The 18,795-nt window shown below is 48.3% G+C and overlaps 1 protein-coding gene across 1 annotated transcript in view; it reads right to left on the bottom strand.

Annotated features, from left to right (window-relative positions):
* Positions 1–1,040: 1,040 nt before the first annotated feature.
* LOC146776065 (polycystin-1-like protein 2) overlaps positions 1,041–18,795 on the bottom strand; it is an 865,077-nt gene continuing 847,322 nt past the window's right edge. The window contains exon 43 of the mRNA XM_085637447.1: positions 1,041–1,500. Within this exon, the coding sequence (XP_085493573.1) occupies positions 1,366–1,500 (135 nt within the window). The 3' untranslated portion in view covers positions 1,041–1,365. The remainder of the gene's footprint in view (positions 1,501–18,795) is intronic.

Genomic DNA, 18,795 nt, shown 5'->3' with positions numbered 1-18,795 from the left:
TGATTTTTTCAGATATCGTCAATTTCTGATCAGGTTTGTGCTCCATGTTTGTTCCATAAAATAATTAGTGTTTTGTTGTGACTTTGTATGCGCAAAGATAAATTATAAACCCAACAGAACCATTTTTGTTTATAAACATTATACCCAGGTTCTGAGGGACACCGGGTCGCCCCACTTTTGTTGTTGATTAATAATATAACACGCCAATGATATCGATGCCTATTGGGTCATTCGTGGCAATGTGGTGAGGCCATTTTGCATTTAAGTTGTTTAAGTTTATGTTGAAACATTTTGTTTTTTTATCATTTTCTCGCAGTTCGTAATATTAGGTATTCTAAAACTCTTACAAATAACAAAATACTGAAATCTTTTTGAATTTGATAGAAGTGTCATATTTGTACATAGCATCTATTTCACGGCTCACATTACTGGTCCTTTAGAGGCTCACCTAGGACCATGGGTTTTGGAGCCAAGCCAAAATCACGGCTAAGCACTGACTCGCCTCTACCTATGAATCTTGTGGCATGCAGATCTCTACCCCCCACCCCGACCACACACACACATCAGGGTGATATTTATAAAATATAGAACCGCACACATAATATAAGGAGCTCTCACCTTATCATCAGGTGTGGGGTGTTTAGAGAGTCCTGGCTTTTGAAATCCAATCGATATGCATTCTGGTACTTGTAGTACCTCTGCAATCATTCCGAACCCAGGGCTAATTGGGATGTAAGGAGAAGTGAACGAAAGAGCTGCCCATGTCACACCTCACAGTAGATAAGTTAACGGCTGTGAAGAAACCCACACTACTGATCTTAGAAGAAATTCTTTTAATTGAGATCTAGTTGACAACTGCCCCATTTTATATCGACTCCCTCAGACTGCACCACTTTCCAAGTTTAATGCATGCCCACACGGCTCAAGGAAAATGACAACAAGGGCTGGATATGCCATTAATGTTATGCCGCTGTTCCCCGTCCCAACCACTCTTGAAATATTTGGAAAACACCACAACATCATGGTTTACCTCTGATGACAATTTATGTTTATTTAGGACAACAGGATATTCACTTTGTATATTGTATATTGTATATTGCAGGGAACAAAAGACGCAAGGTAGAGCATTTGCTTGAATGACATCTCTTTTAAATTCGTGACTGTAGTACTTACACAATAGCAAACAGTGATAAACTGAATATTCTGCTTTTTACATCCTTTGACTGAAAAAAGACAGACAACAGCTGAACACATAACTAAGAACAGCACACACAGACATATTACAACTGCTTCTTTTCCTCACATGAACTGGAATGACATGATAATTTAAATGAACACAGTTCTCTCTCTATATATATACATTTGTCATTTGCTTGAGTCACTGGATTGGTCTTTGGGTTCACTCTCAGTTTTTTGAACTTCTTCCTTTTTATATTTGACCCCAAAGAAGCTGCAGATCTTCATTAACATCAGATCGACAATCTCCTCCTCTTCAGAGGCCTGGAAAAAGAAGAGGGACAACATCAGACTGAAAAATACTCTCCAAATTCATCTCTTGTTTGTAACTATTTGTTGGGGCCGTTTCCCTTCGTAATTAAAACAATAATTAGCCGTATTGTTGGGCCTACAGCAGGTTGCCTTCAGAGGGTCCAGCCTGTATCTGCATGCAGCTGTGATTTGTAGATCTGGCAGTGACACCTTTAGCTCCCTTGTGTAGCTCACACACTCTCTACAGCAGTGGTCTTTGAACTTTTCAATGCCGTGCCCCCTCCCCTTAAATGGAAAACAAATCATCTGTTCCCCCCCAGACTTTTTCACAAGTATTCTATTAAATTATGTCTATTGAAAGTATCCTCAGTGTGTGGCTGGGGTTTTTAAAGAATATTTGGATTCCCTTCCCTTTTAACACATACTCTCAGCTAGGATACAAATGACAAAATATGTTAGTGATGGCTCAATACAGAGCATAATGTTTCTTTTGGCTAGAGCCTGGAGTTCCCCCAGGATCACCTGGGGCCCCCATAGGGGGACTGTCCCCACTGTTTGAAGTGCCCTGCTTTACAGAGAATGGCATTTGGCTCAGCACCCCTCAGCCATTGGTTGCTGCATGATTCTTCACCCTTCTTACCCATTGGCTGACTGTAACTGTCATTCAAGATGCATGGAGTTTAGCCATTGCACTAAGACACTAAGACATAAGCCTTGTCATTGGTGTAGCACTGCTATGGCTCCACCCAGGTAGAGGATGTGCGCGGGGGCTCTCAAATCTGATTCCTTTGTATTGTATAGCCGTTTTCTGACTGAAAAAAACATGCCATTTTCGGGTATACAGAGCAGTTTTAAGGATTGGTACATGTTTAATATTTCTTTATTAATATGGATGATGTCCAAAACGCACTCATCATTTCATCTATCCCTGTTAACTCACTCTTGTATTGCTTGGTGTGCAGTTTAGAAGTGGCACCATGTCTTTTGGAATTCCAGTTTTATTGAGAGTTTCTGATCATAATAAAACAACAGGGTTATACAGCGAATATTAGGACCTGCCTGTTTTAAGAGGCCTTCCTATGGATACTTATCGTTAACAAACTGAGCTGGCAACAGAACAAAAGCCAGAGGGATTACCATATTTTGGGCACTCTGGAGACTGGCTTCGCCAATCTCATCAGAAGGGTGGAATTCACTTCACCCAAGAGATTCAGCCCATGAAGAGTGGACTGGCATTGCCGAGATGTGGAGTTCCGAGCTACTTCAGAATATCTTCTTTAGTTAGAATTGCTTAGTTATGCAACATAGAACTTTTCCCCTCATTTCAGCTCAACAAGAACTATTTGAAATAAAACTATCTTTTTCCATTTCCATTTGATAACTTAATTTCGGCATCCATGCCATAAAGGTTTCCACATCATCGCTGGCCATACAGTAAAATACAATAAAAATAAATAGGTAAAACATACACAGTACTCAAAATGCTTCACCTTATAATATAGGTCTCTTGTCAACTATAAAAACATAAATAATACATAAAATCTTTTGAGTTTTCCTGCTGATGTCCCACATATGCCCAAAAAATCTAGAGAAGGAGCAGGCAAATAAGGGTCTGGTGTCCGTTCTTAGTATGCGTAGAGCAGACTCATGGTTCCGTGTTCCCAGCTGACTGCAGATTGGTTTGATCCTCTTAGTTCATGGAAGCGCACAAGCTAGACAAAGACTACGTGGGCCACAGATTCATTGGCAATATTACAACCAGCGTGATGTCTAAACTTTAAAAAATAAAAAACCCATAACCTCTTCATTTTAGATCAACAGGATGTTGTACTGTAATAGCTCATTTTAACATTGGAAATTATGCACTTTACAGTGTTTTAACCTAACTTAGATCTATCTATCTATCTATCTATCTATCTATCTATCTATCTATTAGAGCATAACTGAGTTGGCAACCAGTTAGAGTGCCAACTACTGGTAAAAGTGTTCAAAGGGAGTGTACCAATCCTGAAAGCTTTCTTTCGATCAGTACCTGGTTGATGTCTAAATAATGTTGCAGACTACTGACTGATTTGAAATCCAGAAACTCGCTTGTAAGTCGCTCACAAGATGAACTGCAAATCTCGATTTGTGCTACCCTGTCCAAGTAACATGTTTTCACAAGATCCTTGGAGGGAAAGGAGTCCGAACCAGAGTTATCCCAGGTATCTTGCAGCCCAATGTCGGACAGCAGTTCCTTCACATTAATTATCCACACTATCTTTTTAAATTACACTGCGTGCTGCAATAGTATGGGGCTAGCAAGCACAGGAAACAGGGCCGGCTCTAGGGCCGTGTGACCGGTGCCACTGCACTGGGTGCTGATTACGGGGGGCGCCGTGTTTGCAAGTATGTTATAGTTTTATAAGCATCTGCTGTCCTCACCTCCAGCAATTTACATACAACAATACAAATGTCAAGATAGCTGGTGATTAATGTTCCTTCTGGACAGAGAGTAGAGTTTTGTCTAATGGAAGTTTTGACTCAGCCTAAGATAGCACAAAGGGTTAATATGCCAACTGCAAAGAACGTGTACCATGCAGATCACAAAGTGCATAACATGTAAATAGGCAAGTACTTTTGACAGAGAAACCCTTTTGTTGCTTGCAGTGTGTAAGTTGAAATCCTAATATAGAACAATGAGCTAATAACTTTCATCAAAGAACGGCATGGAAACTGAAAGCTATAGATTAGAGCGTTATGATTTTTCACCTTAGTCTTTCATTATTCTAATGTTGAAAAAAGGGTTCAATTCGGTAAAAAAGTAAAGAAAATAAATTCTTATTATTAAATGTAAACCCCCAACCACAGTGTTATGTTTTAAATCTGTATTTGTGCTTCTCCAGAACAAGCACTCAAACCATACTGTCTACAGTGGCGTAACAAAACCTGAGGGGGCCCACCTGCAAAGTGCACGAAGGGGGCCCCCTCCGACCACACTGAGAAGCTCTGCTGACTGGGTACTGGACTGAAGGGGTCCCCTGGAACCTTTGTTACGCCCCTGACTGTCTATCAGTATAGCTGCCATGTGGCTCCTACACCTTGCAGTCCTCTGTGTTATGGAAAATTCCTATAAACTGAGCAGCATTGAAAGTCTAAAGTCTTATAAGAACAGAAAATAGGAAAGTGGTTTTATATTGCACAACACAGAGGAGCCGAAAAAGCAGATGTTCTGAACACACCTAAGGTCTGTGTGTTGTTAATAGTGGTCATTCATTTTGTTTTCCAGTTTCGAGAGATGGCAGGCTATGTGGTGTGCCTTAACAGTTGGCACTTTTACTTTTGACGTCTAGCTAGCCCTATTTTACAGCTGTATCTGAAAGATGCAGTTTATTTTAATTATTTGTAAAATGCACACAATAAAACATAATAATTGCACAATGTTGTCTGTGCACCTGACATTTTGTCTGATGAGCATGTGGGCCGAGCTGTGCATCCACGATCTATGGATTCGTCTGTACATTTATCTTTTCTATATACGCCCTTATTGTTGGCTGTCAGCACATGTCTTAAAACAAAGTCAGGGTTGGTTTTGTCAATGGTGTTTTAATTTCAGATATCTTCAGCTCATTGGTTACATTGTTATTTGTATAGGTTTAGTTACACTGTTACAAGCCAGTAAGTAAATGAATGGAAATCGATGTGGACTATTACTAGTTCATCCGGCTTCCTTGCAAGTTTCGCTGCTGGCGGTCTATTTAAAAAATCTAGAACTCTCTGTGGCAGGGGTTCACAGGGGTATTTCCATGGCGATTCTTTGAAAAACCTGAATTACCAGGGAAGTACAGGCTTCTCCCCCAGAATCTTTTTGTACAAGCATGAACCCAGTATTTTTAAAGTGAGGAGGAAAAGCATTCCGAATTCGAAAACATTGTGTTGTTGACATGAAGGTGAGGAATGTATGGGGGGCGGGTTCACGCCCACCTTAAATGTTTCAAACAATTGATGAATATAGTAACAATTTACAAGCTCTGGACTCACTCAGTAATACTAGAAGACAAGTTACACACATCCTCAGTTTCTGGCTTCCCCAGGTGACAAAGGCCTTAACCTTTGGACAGTGAAGCTATCTCTCAGGGTTCACAAGTGTGACATGCTCAAACACCGAGGGAGAAACATTGACTCATCATTACAGGATTTGGCCTTAGGCAACAGAGCTAGCCTTAAGGTGACGGAATTTAATAACAGTCTCTCAGGCCGCACAGATTTGACAGCATGAGGCATAGGGCTGCAGACAAATCCCTCAGGTTACAATGTGTGTAGTATTGTATGACTCATTACAAATAACACACAAAACATTGATCCGCTAAGTAAGTTGCACAGGAGTCACCAAGGGCTAGGAAGTTCTCGCTTCGGGCCTCATTTATAAGGTTTTGACGTAGGGCAGCACCGCAAGGAATTTTGCTGCGCTGCTCTACGTCAAAAGAAAAGGGCAGGGAGGAGCCTAGCGCGCATCCAAGATGGTCGCGTGAGCACAGGGCTCCCCGGACCCTCGCTGCTCCTCGGAATTTATCCTGACAATATCCTGATTTGGTTTCTGGAATCTGGGAGATGACGACCGGCTGAGCACGTATCTCTTTTCAGAAATTTAATTGGACCCGGGAATCCTGAGTTATCGTTGTTTGAACTTTTGGGACCCACCCGACGGAGGTGCCCGGGGCGAAGGTGAGCCGTGGGGCCGTGTCGCAGTTGAACAACAACGGCTGCGGCGCGGTGCCAGGGGCCGCTCGGCCACTTTCGGTTTCACTTTCAGACTTCAGGGGGCTGGCCGGTGGAGCGATTGAGGTGGCGGGGGGTTTCCTGGACCTCTGCACAAGGCTTTGTCTCCACCTGCCACTAGAGTGCCTATCGCCTTGGGTCCCCCCGCACCGCCATATTGTGGCTTCGGGTGAGGCGCTGGTTTCCAGGGCCGGTATCCCGGCTACTTTTGATCGGCGGTCCCCCTCGGAGTCCGTGGCCGCATGGGGGGCAAGGGGGGCCCTGAGGGGCGTAAAACGAAGGCCTCCCTCCGTGGAGGATCGGTCCAGACCAACAACATGGACCGCTACACTCAGGGCAGAGGCTCTCCTGGACCGGCCGGTCCCCCCTCAGACGCCGCCGGTGGTGGCACATCCGTCTCTTCGGAACTTTCCCTACAGGACATCATGGGCGCCATTGATGGCATCAGGGAGACTATCGCCACGCAATACGAGGCCCTGGCCCGCAAGATCGATACGGTGGCGATTGATGTCACCTTAATACGGGCGGACCTCTCCAAAACAAACGAGAGGGTTCAAACTCTCGATGGGCGGACCTCCACCCTGGGTGCGGATGTGTCGGACCTGCAGGCCGCGTTTGGCGACATCAAGGTGGTCAATGATCAGATGGCCCGGCGGCTGGAGGACTTCGAGGGACGGGCCCGACGCAACAACATCCGTGTCATCGGCGTACCGGTGTCCTCCGACGACCGCCCGGTTGACCTCCTGGTCGAGGAACTCATCCTCCAACAGCTGACCCCTGCGGGCTTGAGTAAATTTTTTGCTGTTGAACGGGCTTATCGAGTTCCGGGCGGGCGGCCACGGCCGGGGGCCCCCCCGAGGCCTATCGTGGCCAAACTGTTTTACTACAGAGACCGGGATGCGATTCTGCAGGCCTCACGGGCCCATGGCCCGGTTCGACATGAGAACTCATCCATTAACTTTTATCCGGACTTTACTCAACTTGTCCAGAAACAGCGGATGGGATTCCAGGGGGTGAAACGCCGTCTTCGTGAGCTGGGCCTAAAGTATTCTATGCTCTACCCTGCCAAACTTCGAGTGGAACATGAGGGTCGGACTGCCTTCTTTGACTCTCCTGTGGCCGTGAGTGACTGGTTGGACTCGCTGCCGGACAGAGGTGGCCGTCCCGGGCCCTCTGCGGGTGCCAACGGTGACGGGTCCCCTTCGGAGTGACTCTTGGTCCTTGGTTTTGCTAATTTGCACTGCTCAGCTGGGTTGTACTTCTTTGGTTCAGTGTGTTTTGCTAGGACCAGTATGGGGGGCGGGCGGGGACGGGTCCCTTTCCTCCTCCGGGGTCTTTTTGTAGACTGGGGTTAGTTGGGCGACAGGCACACTGCAATTTGGGGGGTTTTTTTGGCCCGCAGGGGTGCAGGGTGGGGGGAGTTGGGTGTTGGGGGGGTGGGGGGAAGGAGGGGTTGTTTTGTAGTGTGGTTTTTGTTTGCAGGGCGAGGTATTGATTTTCTTCCACCTTTGGGACTTGTGCTACTTGCGGGGGACCTTTGATCTATTGGAGGGGATGGGGGGGGACGGGTTGAAGCTGATGTCATGGAACGTCAATGGGTTGGGGGACCGTATCAAACGGGGTGTAGTTCTGCAGTATTTGCGTCGTCTGACTCCTGATGTGGTGTTCATCCAGGAGACGCATCTGGTTGGTAATGTCTGCCATGCAATGAACAGGGGGGGATACCGCCTCGTGGCTCACTCTGGTTTCACAACTGGCTCCAGGGGGGTGGGCATTCTCCTGCGATCCTCACTTCCGTTGGAGATCACGAGGGTAGTCTCAGATGACAGAGGGCGTTATGTTTGTCTGACTGGGAGGTGGGAGGGGCATCCCCTTGCCCTGGTCTCAATTTACGTCCCCCCGGGCCTCCAGAACTCCACCTTCGCGGACTTGGGTCGAATGCTGCTTGAACTTCCGGATGGCCTTCTGCTTATGGGCGGGGATTTTAATTCGGTGGTTTCGGGTGACCTGGATCGTCACCCACCCAGGGCCCTCCCCGCTGCCCAGGCGTGGCTAGGTGGTCTGTTGGAGACCTTCGGCCTGGTGGATAGTTGGCGATTAATGCATCCGACCCAATGTCAATACACCTTTCACTCTGGGGCACATGGGAGTCTTTCTAGGTTAGATTATTTCCTTATGCCCGCGGCGCAGACGGGTCGAATTCGAGAGGTCAGGCACCTGGCGAGGGGTATCTCCGATCATTCCCCGCTGTGGCTTCTCTTTGACACCGAGTCGCGGTCTGCCGGGCGGATCGCTCCCATTAACCCGTGGTACCTGCGAGACCCTACGACTCGCGAGAGTCTGGTTAAGGCTATGGACCAATACTTTCTTGAAAACGAGGGGTCGGTGTTGTCTGCAATGTCCCTGTGGGAAGCCTTTAAAACCGTAATCCGCGGACACGCCCTCTCCCAGATAGTGGTGGCTAAGAAGCTTAGGAGTGAGGCGGTGGTGAAGCTGGAGACTGACATCTCGGGGCTGGAGTCGGCCTTGGAGGTGGGTGTCACTCCGGACGGGCTCCATGCCCTCAACCTGAAACAGTTTGCATACAGATCTCTTGTCACTGACGCTGCCAAAACTATGTATAGGGAGCAGCAGGGTCGGTTGTATGATGCCGGGGACAAGGCGGGAAAGCTGATTGCGTGGCTGGACAAGAAGGAGAGAGTGAATCGTGTGGTCCCGGAGTTGCGTGTCTCGGATGGAGTGTGTGTGACTGAGCCTGGTGAGATAGTGGAATGTTTTGCCGACCACCTCCGGACCGTGTACTCCCCGGTGACTGATAGGGATGAGGAAGATTCTCGCCTTCTACTGAGGGACATTGCTTTGCCTGGCCTCTCTGCCGAGGACCGTGAGCAGCTGGACGCTCCCTTGTCGGTAGATGAAATCGCGACTGCGATTCGGTCCCTTCGCTCGGGCAAGGCCATGGGCCCCAACGGTCTACCTATCGAATTATATAAGTTGCGCCCTGATAAACTAGCGCCCTTCCTCCGTCGTATGTTTCAGGAGTCCCTTGAGGCCGGTTCCCTTCCGGTCGACCAGCGACTGGCCACGATAGTCGTGATCCCCAAGGAAGGTAAGCCACGGGACCGCTGTGCCTCTTACAGGCCTATTTCACTGCTAAATGCAGAGCCTAAAATCCTGGCTAAAGTCCTTGCCAATCGTTTGTTGAGCATCATCTGCGATCTGATTCATCCTGATCAATGCGGCTTCATCCCACATCGCAACACCGCCCTCAACCTGCGGCGTCTCCATGGCGCCCTCGCCAGGGCAGAGTACCTCTCCGAACCGGCCGTGCTGGTTTCTTTAGATGCCACGATGGCCTTTGACACCATCGAGTGGCCATTCCTCTGGGCTGTCTTGACCAAATTCGGCTTTGGGGAGGGATTTCTTGGCTGGGTGAAGCTTCTCTATACGGGACCCATGGCTCAGGTGGTGGTTAATGGGCGGGTCTCTCGGCCCTTCGCTCTCGGTAGGGGTACGAGGCAGGGGTGCCCGTTGTCCCCTCTGCTCTTTGCTCTTGCCCTGGAGCCACTCGCCGCTTGGCTCCGCTGGGAGCCCTCGATCAGGGGGATCCGGTGGGCCCCGGGCTTTGAGGATCGGGTCTCGTTATACGCTGACGATATCCTCCTGTATCTTACCTCGCCGCGGCAGTCGCTTACCGTTCTCTTCGATGTTCTGACTTCCTACGGGAGAAATTCGGGTCTCACGATTAATTGGTCTAAATCCTGTGTCTATCCTATCTCCGGTGGCCCCCCTCTCCTGCCGCCTCGGCTTCCGATCCAAATATCTCTGTCCGGCTTTAAATACCTGGGGATACACATCTCGCTGGACCCTGTGGCTCGCTATGAGCACAATCTCCTGCTTCCACTTCGGCGTTTGAGGGAAGACACGGCTCGTTGGTGTAGGCTGCCCCTGTCCCCACTGGGTCGGGCCGCATTGTTTAAAATGATGTCCCTTCCCAGGTTCCTATATGCACTTCAGAACTCCTTCGACACCATTCCAGTGGCCTACTTTCGGGAAGTGGAGAGCCTGCAGAGGAGACTGGTGTGGGACGGACGGGCACGTATCGCCCTGGCCAAACTCACTCTCCCCTGGTACGACGGGGGCATCGCGCTTCCCGACATTCGCAGGTATTATTGGGCCTCACAGCTATCAGCCATTAACCATGCCACGTATGCGCCTGGCTTGAACCCGGCGTACGAGATGGATAAATTCCTGCTTCCCGGCGGTAACTATAACAGGGCGCTTTACTCCCGCTCGGCTGGACGGAACCTGACGGGCCCCACTAAGATCGCGGTACGGATTTGGAAGGCGGCCAATGTAGCCATGGGCTGGAGTGAGCGACTAACATGCGCTACTCCTTTATTTGCCTCCGACCGACTGGGAAGCCTCTGGACAACGAAGGGGTTTGACCGTTGGGACACGATTGGCATCAGTAGAGTGGGAGACTTATGGATGAAGGGCGCGGTTAAGACCTTCGCGGCGCTCCAGAGCGAATACGAACTCACGGAAAAGGAGTTCTTCCGATACGCCCAGGTTCGGCACGCCCTGCTCTCTGTCTTTGGGGAGGGGACCAAGATCCCTGCCTCTTCGCCCCTCGAGGACCGCATACTTGATGGTCATGTCCCCTACAGTACTATCTCCTTAATTTATAAAAAACTCATTAATAATCGGGCGGACCTATTGGTGCGCCTTCGGGAGGCGTGGACGGGGGACGGGGTGGAATTAGACGACGAGGACTGGCAGTCCGCACTATCGTCTCCCAAGGAAGTTGCCATTCCAGCCCGTCTCCGTCTGGTCCAGCTAAAGATTCTCCACCGGGTGTATGTGACGGGCCCCCGTTTGGTCGCGATGGGATTCTCGGAAGATGGGCTCTGCAGGCGGGGGTGTGGGCTTAGTGCCACCTTTCTCCATATCCTTTGGGAGTGCCGGGAGGTGGCGGAATACTGGCGTCGGGTTCATGGGGTCATGGGACAAGTCACCGGGGTGGCGCTGCTACCGGAGGTGCGTCGATGTGTCTTGAATGTGTGGGAGCCCAATGACTATAACGCGGCGCAGACGCGGTGGGCGGCCCTGGGCTACATGATTGCCAAGAGGGATATAGCGCAGCTTTGGGGCTCCCAGCGGCCGCCCACCGTGTCAGTATGGAAGGAGAACATGGACTGGTGTATGTTCAGGGAGAAGACTGTATATGTGGCCCGCGGTAAACCCGGGGCATGGGGTAGAATTTGGGGGCAATGGAACGTGTATCGTGGGGGTATCTGTACGCCCCCCCTAGTGGACACCGATATTGCCTTGTCCCCCTGACCCTTGATGGTTCCTTGCAACTGATTGTAATAATCGAATATAGATGTTCCTCTCCCGTTACCCCCCCCCGATCTTTCAGTACTCCCTCCTGTTGATAGCTAATTGAAGGTTTGGAGTAGAGTCCCCCGGATGTAGCCTGACCCACGCTTTTTGCCCTTATGCCTCGCCTTTTGTTTTTTGTTGTTATTTATGTTAACTGTATGTCTCCTGTTTCTTTCGAGCTATCCTGAGCCATTTACGGGGCTGGGCCCCAGGTGTCGCCTACGGCCTTAACTAATGTACAATCCTTTCTGAATCTAGCGGCCGGCCCTGGTGGTTGTAGGCCCATGCTTGTAACTGATTTATTGTTTAATAAAAATTTTTATAAAAAAAAAAAAAAAAAAAAAAAAAGAAAAGGGCAGGAATGTGGGGTATCTATAAGATATGGTGCATTCATGTCCTGACCCAGCGGCCGCACACCATGGCCTGCTGTGCGCCAACGAAGGCACCCTTGTACATGCGTTGCAGTGCTGATTGATTTCGTGCAGGAAGAGACACCTACCTGCACAAAATAAATCAATTCAGACAATTTCCTCTTGCAGCACAAATACAAAAATGAAAAAACAAGGATAAATGAAAACATCTCTCCTCGTTGCTCCTCCCTTACACCACTCATGAGGGGGCATTAGATTCTGACGCATTCCCTGGTTTACGATTTCTCATATATCTGGGAATATGTCAGATTCCATGGGTGTTGTGTGGGAACACCCACAGCACCACCCATGGAACGCCCCAGGCCATGGAAAGCCATGTAAAGTAGCTTTCCGTGGCCTTGTAAATATGGCGGGGGCACTGAACATCAAAAAAGTGACGTTCCAGTTCCGCAAGGGGCCACATAATTGAGGCCCTTCAAGTCCAGTCACCGAGTCATCTGCTTGTCTCCCTCACTTGGGTTATTTTATTAGCTTTTCTAACTACGAAAGGAGCAAATCTGGTTATTCCATATTATATTAACACCACTCCTTCATGCAAATCTTTCTCAATCCAGCTCTTTCTTAACATCTCTCCTACCCTGTTTCCCTCTCTTTCAGTTTTGCCTCCATCTCCCTTTGGATTGTTTCTCTCTCCTTCTCACTGACTGACTTTGGGGCAGGATTTAAAGATGACTAACTGACTAACTGACTTTTTAATCTCCCCATTAAAGTATTCTTTAGTTTTACAATGTTTTGACCAATGCTGCTGACCTAATGTGCTTGCAAACACACAATCTGTGCAGCTAAATGCAACATGTGTGCAGTACTGTACAAGCAGTATGTTAATGCAGGCCTATAAGTCCTTAGTCTATTGCCACTGGAAAGGCAGACGGCTCTGTCCCCCTCCGCCAGGTAGATCATTGTCGATGTGGGGGGTGGGGAGCAAAAAGCCATATACACCCTCCTAAAGTGAGAGACATTACTTTGTTTGCAACCCCGCAAAGGACCTCTCGTCCTAAAAATAAGGGTACGTGACGAGTAGAGCCTTGCCCAATTTGAATCCTCCATTGCACCAAAATGGATTATTTTCACCCCTCTAAAACTCCTTCATGTACATTTCCTAAAATAAATAACAGATTAATTTGGAAATATATAATTCTGCACGAAAAGTGAGAATATTATTCTCTAGGAGAAGGGAAATAAATAGATCAGTTCAATCCACCTTGAAATCCTACTGAAGAAAGGGGTGATCATCCGGTCCCACTGAGAAAAGAAATGCATTGCAGCTTATTTACAAGCCCCTTGCCCCACCGGTGCGTCACGTTTAATATGGGAAAGAGGGATGCAACGGTGGTGCAAGGGGCTTGTAAATAAGCCCCATTGTTTTGATTCTTTTTAGTTCCTTGTCAGGGAGGTGTTTGGGGACTTTTAGACAAGTGATCAACCGAAATAAAATCAAAGAGGTCATTGACTCAATATCATCCAGTAAGCAATCTATTCATCTTATAGTCTGCTAATGATAACTAATGCTATCCTTGATCAAATTATTTGATGCTTAGCTCCACTTTCCCATTAACCTAAACATAACATAGATTTTCGTCAGGGACAACAGCTCAATCAATGTTGAGTTTCACAGTTAGAACTCAAGTCTCTCTTATGTATGTTCAACAAAATCAAGGTGCCAATAGGGGCCTCCAACCTTTTCTGTAATAAGAACTACTTATGATCAATACAAATTATCCCGAGCTACTGATGTAATTTGTGCTGTGATAGTGGTCAAATCAGACAAGATTACGTTAGTGATTAGCCTATGTAAAATTGCCAGCAACGATCACTTTAGTGCATCAGCAGCATTGTAAACAAGCATTGAAAATGCAATAGGTCTCGCCTTTGATTAAGTTAAAGTCATTTGCTTTGCTAATGGTATTGTATAGCAAAGCAAATGGCTAACTTAATTAAAGGCGAGATCTATTGCATTTTTAATGCTTGTTTTGAAGATTGTCTCATGCCTGGATGTCAAGGGCACCTGCTGGGAGACTGATGTACAAACAGGCCCAGTCTCATCCTCTAGAAACTGTGCAAACAAACACTGTATCAATGCCAGACGAACATCAGCCTCGGGATTCAGCAAGAACCACAGAAAACAACAAAATTGCAATTACATGGGACATTCCAACTCCAACTGATGAAACCGAATGCAGCCAGTAGTGCACAACTATGGCTATGATACAGAGAGAGGAGTCCAAACAGTGCTCAGCACACAGAAAGGCACACAGTGATGAAAGACACAGCAAGTCAACCTGCGATTTATAAATCACAGGTGCAACAGTGTTAATTGAGAAATGATTAAAGGACAAAGAAGATAGGCTGCTCACTCACACGGATGACAACAGACAAACCACAAATAGATATTTGGCACCCCACAAGTAATATCAAAAGTGCTTAGACAGCATGTAACAGATTAATGCTGAACAACTTCAAAGATCCCCTTACTGAGGAATAAAGTGTATTCTTGCCATTAATTGCATGCAAAAACATACCCAATATAGAGGCACTAACCTCCCATAAGCCTTTTTAAAAGCAGACTACTCACAGCAGATTGCGCACAGAAGATGAGTGCATGCTACTGCTACCTCTGCAACAGAGGGCAGACTTTGGGCCAGTACGCAAGACTCTTAAGAAGCGTGCATCGCAGCTGCCTTGGGTACACTTGTTTAGTGGGCACATCAGGGCTCGAGTCGGGGTACCACGCGGGTGGACGGCGTCCCCCCACTTATTTTACCAGGTTTTAACAGGTGGATGCCGTCCCCCCTGCCGAAAAGCTGGACTTCACTCTTTGGCCTCTCTGGAGCGAGATCAGAGCTTATTCAGAACGTCTGTCTACCTGCATTCACTGCGGGGGGATTAAACTCAGCCTCCGCGAGGTAGGGTGCAGACCACCTTTCATCTAAAGGGTAAAACACATTGTGGGGGAAAATATAAACGGTTGGGTCTACCCATCTAATATGGGGAGGAGACTTTAACACAGCCCTGGAACCGTCATGTGATAGGTCCAACCCCCTCCCTCACCACTACACAAAGACATATAAGTATTACAAGGCCTGCTGACTGAAAATAGACTTTGTAATTCTTTTCTTAATTCTTTTTATTGAAGTGCTTGCAGTAATAGCACAACTGGGACAAACAATACCATCATAGCGTATAATGATACAAGCTATTTTTTTTAGGGTCGCCTAGCGAACGCCGCGCATGCGCTGCATCGCACCTAATGGGTATTCATATAATATCCATGAGATTCCTGTTGTGACGTCACTTCCGGTGACAGCGTCCCCCCACTTCTCGTCACTTCCGGTGACAGCGTCCCCCCACTTCTTTTTTTAGGACTTGTGCCCTGGGGCACATCGTAGACTTCTATAAAACTGAAGGGTAACGCACGCTACCATTATCTGTGGTACAGTTATCTCCTTCACCACTATCACCATTTCCCCCACAAAGTCACACCCACTATCCACGCCAGCACCGCTGCCCCCCCAGCGTGCTCCCAAGCACACACGCACAGTCACGATCACCCCCCTACAGCCCTTCGCCCACAACTAAAGTGAGCGCCGCCATAACTTTGCGTCACTAACATCTTTACTGCTCTCACCACCTAACCTACAAAACTGCAGAGTCCCGGGAAACACCTGTGGGTGCCTCTGGGATTTAAGCACTATATAGACTTGTTATCGACGTGAGAATCAGAAAGGCTCGGTCCGCGCTTGCAAACTTGTGGCCTGTGTACAGAGATCTCGTCATCAACGCCCACTCTAAACTACCCCTGAATAGCACCCTCACTATCGGGACGGATTCCTTTATTTCTATTAGGTGAAAATGGACATGATGCTCTTCGCTGTTCATTGTGAGCTAAAGCGACCGAGATACAACGTGCTTGGCGCTATATCCGCAGCAGAGATAGTTCGGGTGGTTAATGCACCTGCTGCAGCTATCCATAAACCTGCAGGTGTAAAGGCTTATTTCCGGATATTGTGAAAATTGGTACCACTGAGTTAGATTAAAATAGCAACTGATGTTTAACAAGAAACCTGGTAGGAAAGAAGGAGTGAGGAAGAAGGAATAGATTGGCGGTGAAAGTCTGGAGGGAAAGAAGTAGAGAGAAAAGAAAGTAAAGTAGGAACGGGAGCAGGTGGGGAGGGAAGGGATAAAAAATAAAGTAGGAAGGAAGGAAAGAGTAGTGGAGAGGAGAAAGGAGGGAGACAAGCAGCATATGGAGAGGGTCTAAGAGCGAGGGGGCTGTGCCTAGCACACTCACATGCAAGATACTCGAGACCTGGGGCGGGCATGAGTTGGTTGCTGGTACTTCAGCCTGTCGTCCCTGCCACGCCCGCTCAGCGCCCACCTTCAAATACCTTCAGGGGTGCTGCTACACCCACCGCTTCCAACAACAAGGGAAAGTGAAAGAGCGCCATGCAGTGCGTTGTAGGCATGGCGTGAGCGGGCACATCGGCGTGGCCTGCGGCTCGTGCCCAGTGGCGGCACCTGAATAAATGCTGCGCAGCTTGGTGCGGCCCAGGGAGGGTGCTGCCAAAGTGCCCAAAACACACAAAAAAAATCAGTACAGGAAGTCCGGCGGGAGCCCACCCCGCCTTCGTGAATGCCGCATGGTGTGGCCAAAGCAGGATTTCAGGCGGGGCTCCTGTGAGCAAGACGAAGCCCCGCGTGTTGCTGCAGTGACTGGCTGAAGATGGAGACCAGCCGAGGAGCAGCGCAGAGTCCCCACAAAAGCCGGTAAGTGGGGTGAAGCATGCTGTAAGTGTAAAGCGCGCCGCGCTTGGAGCTCGCATGCTTTATACTGCCAAGAAATTACAAAACGCTTTGTTTGTTGTAGAAATGTATCTAAAGCTGACACGTGAAATGCTTATATGGTGGATTACTAGGGTTTAGAAGTGTGTGATTTATTGAATTTGCAGTTTAAAGCTCTCGTGCGCATTAAAAAAAAAAAGGGATATTGCATGAGGCTAGCGAGGACGGAAGGGGACAGGAGATGTGCACACCGCGTGACTGTACGTGCGCGTTCACAGGCTCCAATCTCCAATCGCCCTGCGCATGCCCATCCCCTGTCCCACTTCCGATGGCAAGTCAGCAACAATAGATCTCGCTGGCGACAGCGCTTTCGCGCTGCGTTCGCCAGGCGAGAACTAAAAGGGCTTTGCTATATCAGAATGCTTTTTCATGGATAATACATAACAGGCTTAGCTTAAATGCCCCTGGCACCAAGGTAATAATATTTGTAATAAGCCTCCCTAATGCCATATTGTAGGAAGGTAGGATCCTTCTGCATAGTTACCCCAACCTTTTGCCTGGTGCTATGCTAGTTTTTGACTAGTCTGACTGGGATCCTACTAATCAGGACCCCAGCCTATCTGCTTTCTCCCTTAAATTGTTATGTTCAGTACTTAGGTACACCCCAGATTGGATACTGCGGTACCCTTATCAGTTACTAGTATATGGCACTAAGGTACCCAGGGCATAGGTACCCCAGATGTCCCCCGTGGGCTGAAGCATGCATTATGCCACCCATGGGAGACCCTTCAAAGTGGAACAACAGGCCTGCCATTGCAGCTTGTATAAGCAGGTGCTAGCACCATTTACTGAAGTTATGGGTTTCCTATATCTAGGTTCACAGCACATAAAATCCTTTAAGTCACTCTTCTAGCAAGCCTTTGCAATCCTGAAGGCAGGGTGCTTGGTTCTGAGTAAGAGGGTGCCCCTGCATGAGCAGGACACCCCTTCAGCCTATAGAGTCCATTTGCCGGGGTTGTCAGTGAAGCAGCCATATACCATATAGAGGTGCACCGCGTAATTACGCGATGACCATCTAGAAACTGGCTGCAACGAATCCTATTATGTTTGATATCAAACATGTTGGAATCATACCCCACACCATAAACGGTGTGGGAGTTATGATTCCACACACTGGGAGAGCCCTACTCTCAGTGTTCCCGGTGCCAACCTTCAAGACCCGGACAGCACAAAATGGTTGCTGCCGCCAGAGACACATTTCTGCCCTCCAGCTGCTGATCGAAGCTCGAGAAGGGGAAGGCAGAACAATAGGTATCCTGTCACAGGGAGGTGTGACCACCTCCCAGACAGGATTCAGTGTGTTGGGACCGTGTGGGTGCGCTTGCCAGTGCCACCAAGTCTGCATGAGGGGCACATTTGGTGTCCCGTGCATAGTCCAATTCAAACCAGTCCTGGGAGCTGTTGGCTCCCGCTCTGGTGCGAAACTGGACAAAGGACATGGGAGTAACCTCCCCCCTGTCCAGACCCTCCCCTGGGAGGGTTCCCTAAATCGTCCCAACCCTTTCCTTAGGGTACTTAAGGGCTGTGGTCCGGTTCCTAGATTTGTCGTGGGAGAAGATTCAGATTAGACACCACTTCTTCTTCTACCGTCTGGGCACTTTGGAATTCGCTGGACTTTGTTTGGACTGGACTTCATCTCCCTTCCAGTCTGCTACATCTTTTGTGCCTGTGCACCATACAGGAACCCTCCAAGGCCGGTGGGCATCAAAAACACCTGACGGAATCTCCCTTGAAGTGAAGGAATCACTTCCCTCCATTTGCAGGCACCGCAACTAAGTCGACCGGTCTGCTGATCCTGAGCTCCTACGGACTTCAAAATGTTCTGCAACACAAGTGGTGGTTTTCCAATGCTTCTAACGCCTGCTCTTCCCTCTTACAAAGTTTGAGGCCTGTA

This window comes from Triturus cristatus, chromosome 12, assembly GCF_964204655.1.
Source record: "Triturus cristatus chromosome 12, aTriCri1.1, whole genome shotgun sequence".
Classification (NCBI taxonomy): Eukaryota; Metazoa; Chordata; class Amphibia; order Caudata; family Salamandridae; genus Triturus; species Triturus cristatus.
Note: the sequence above shows the minus strand (reverse complement) of the source record. Positions and strands in the feature narration are given on the sequence as shown.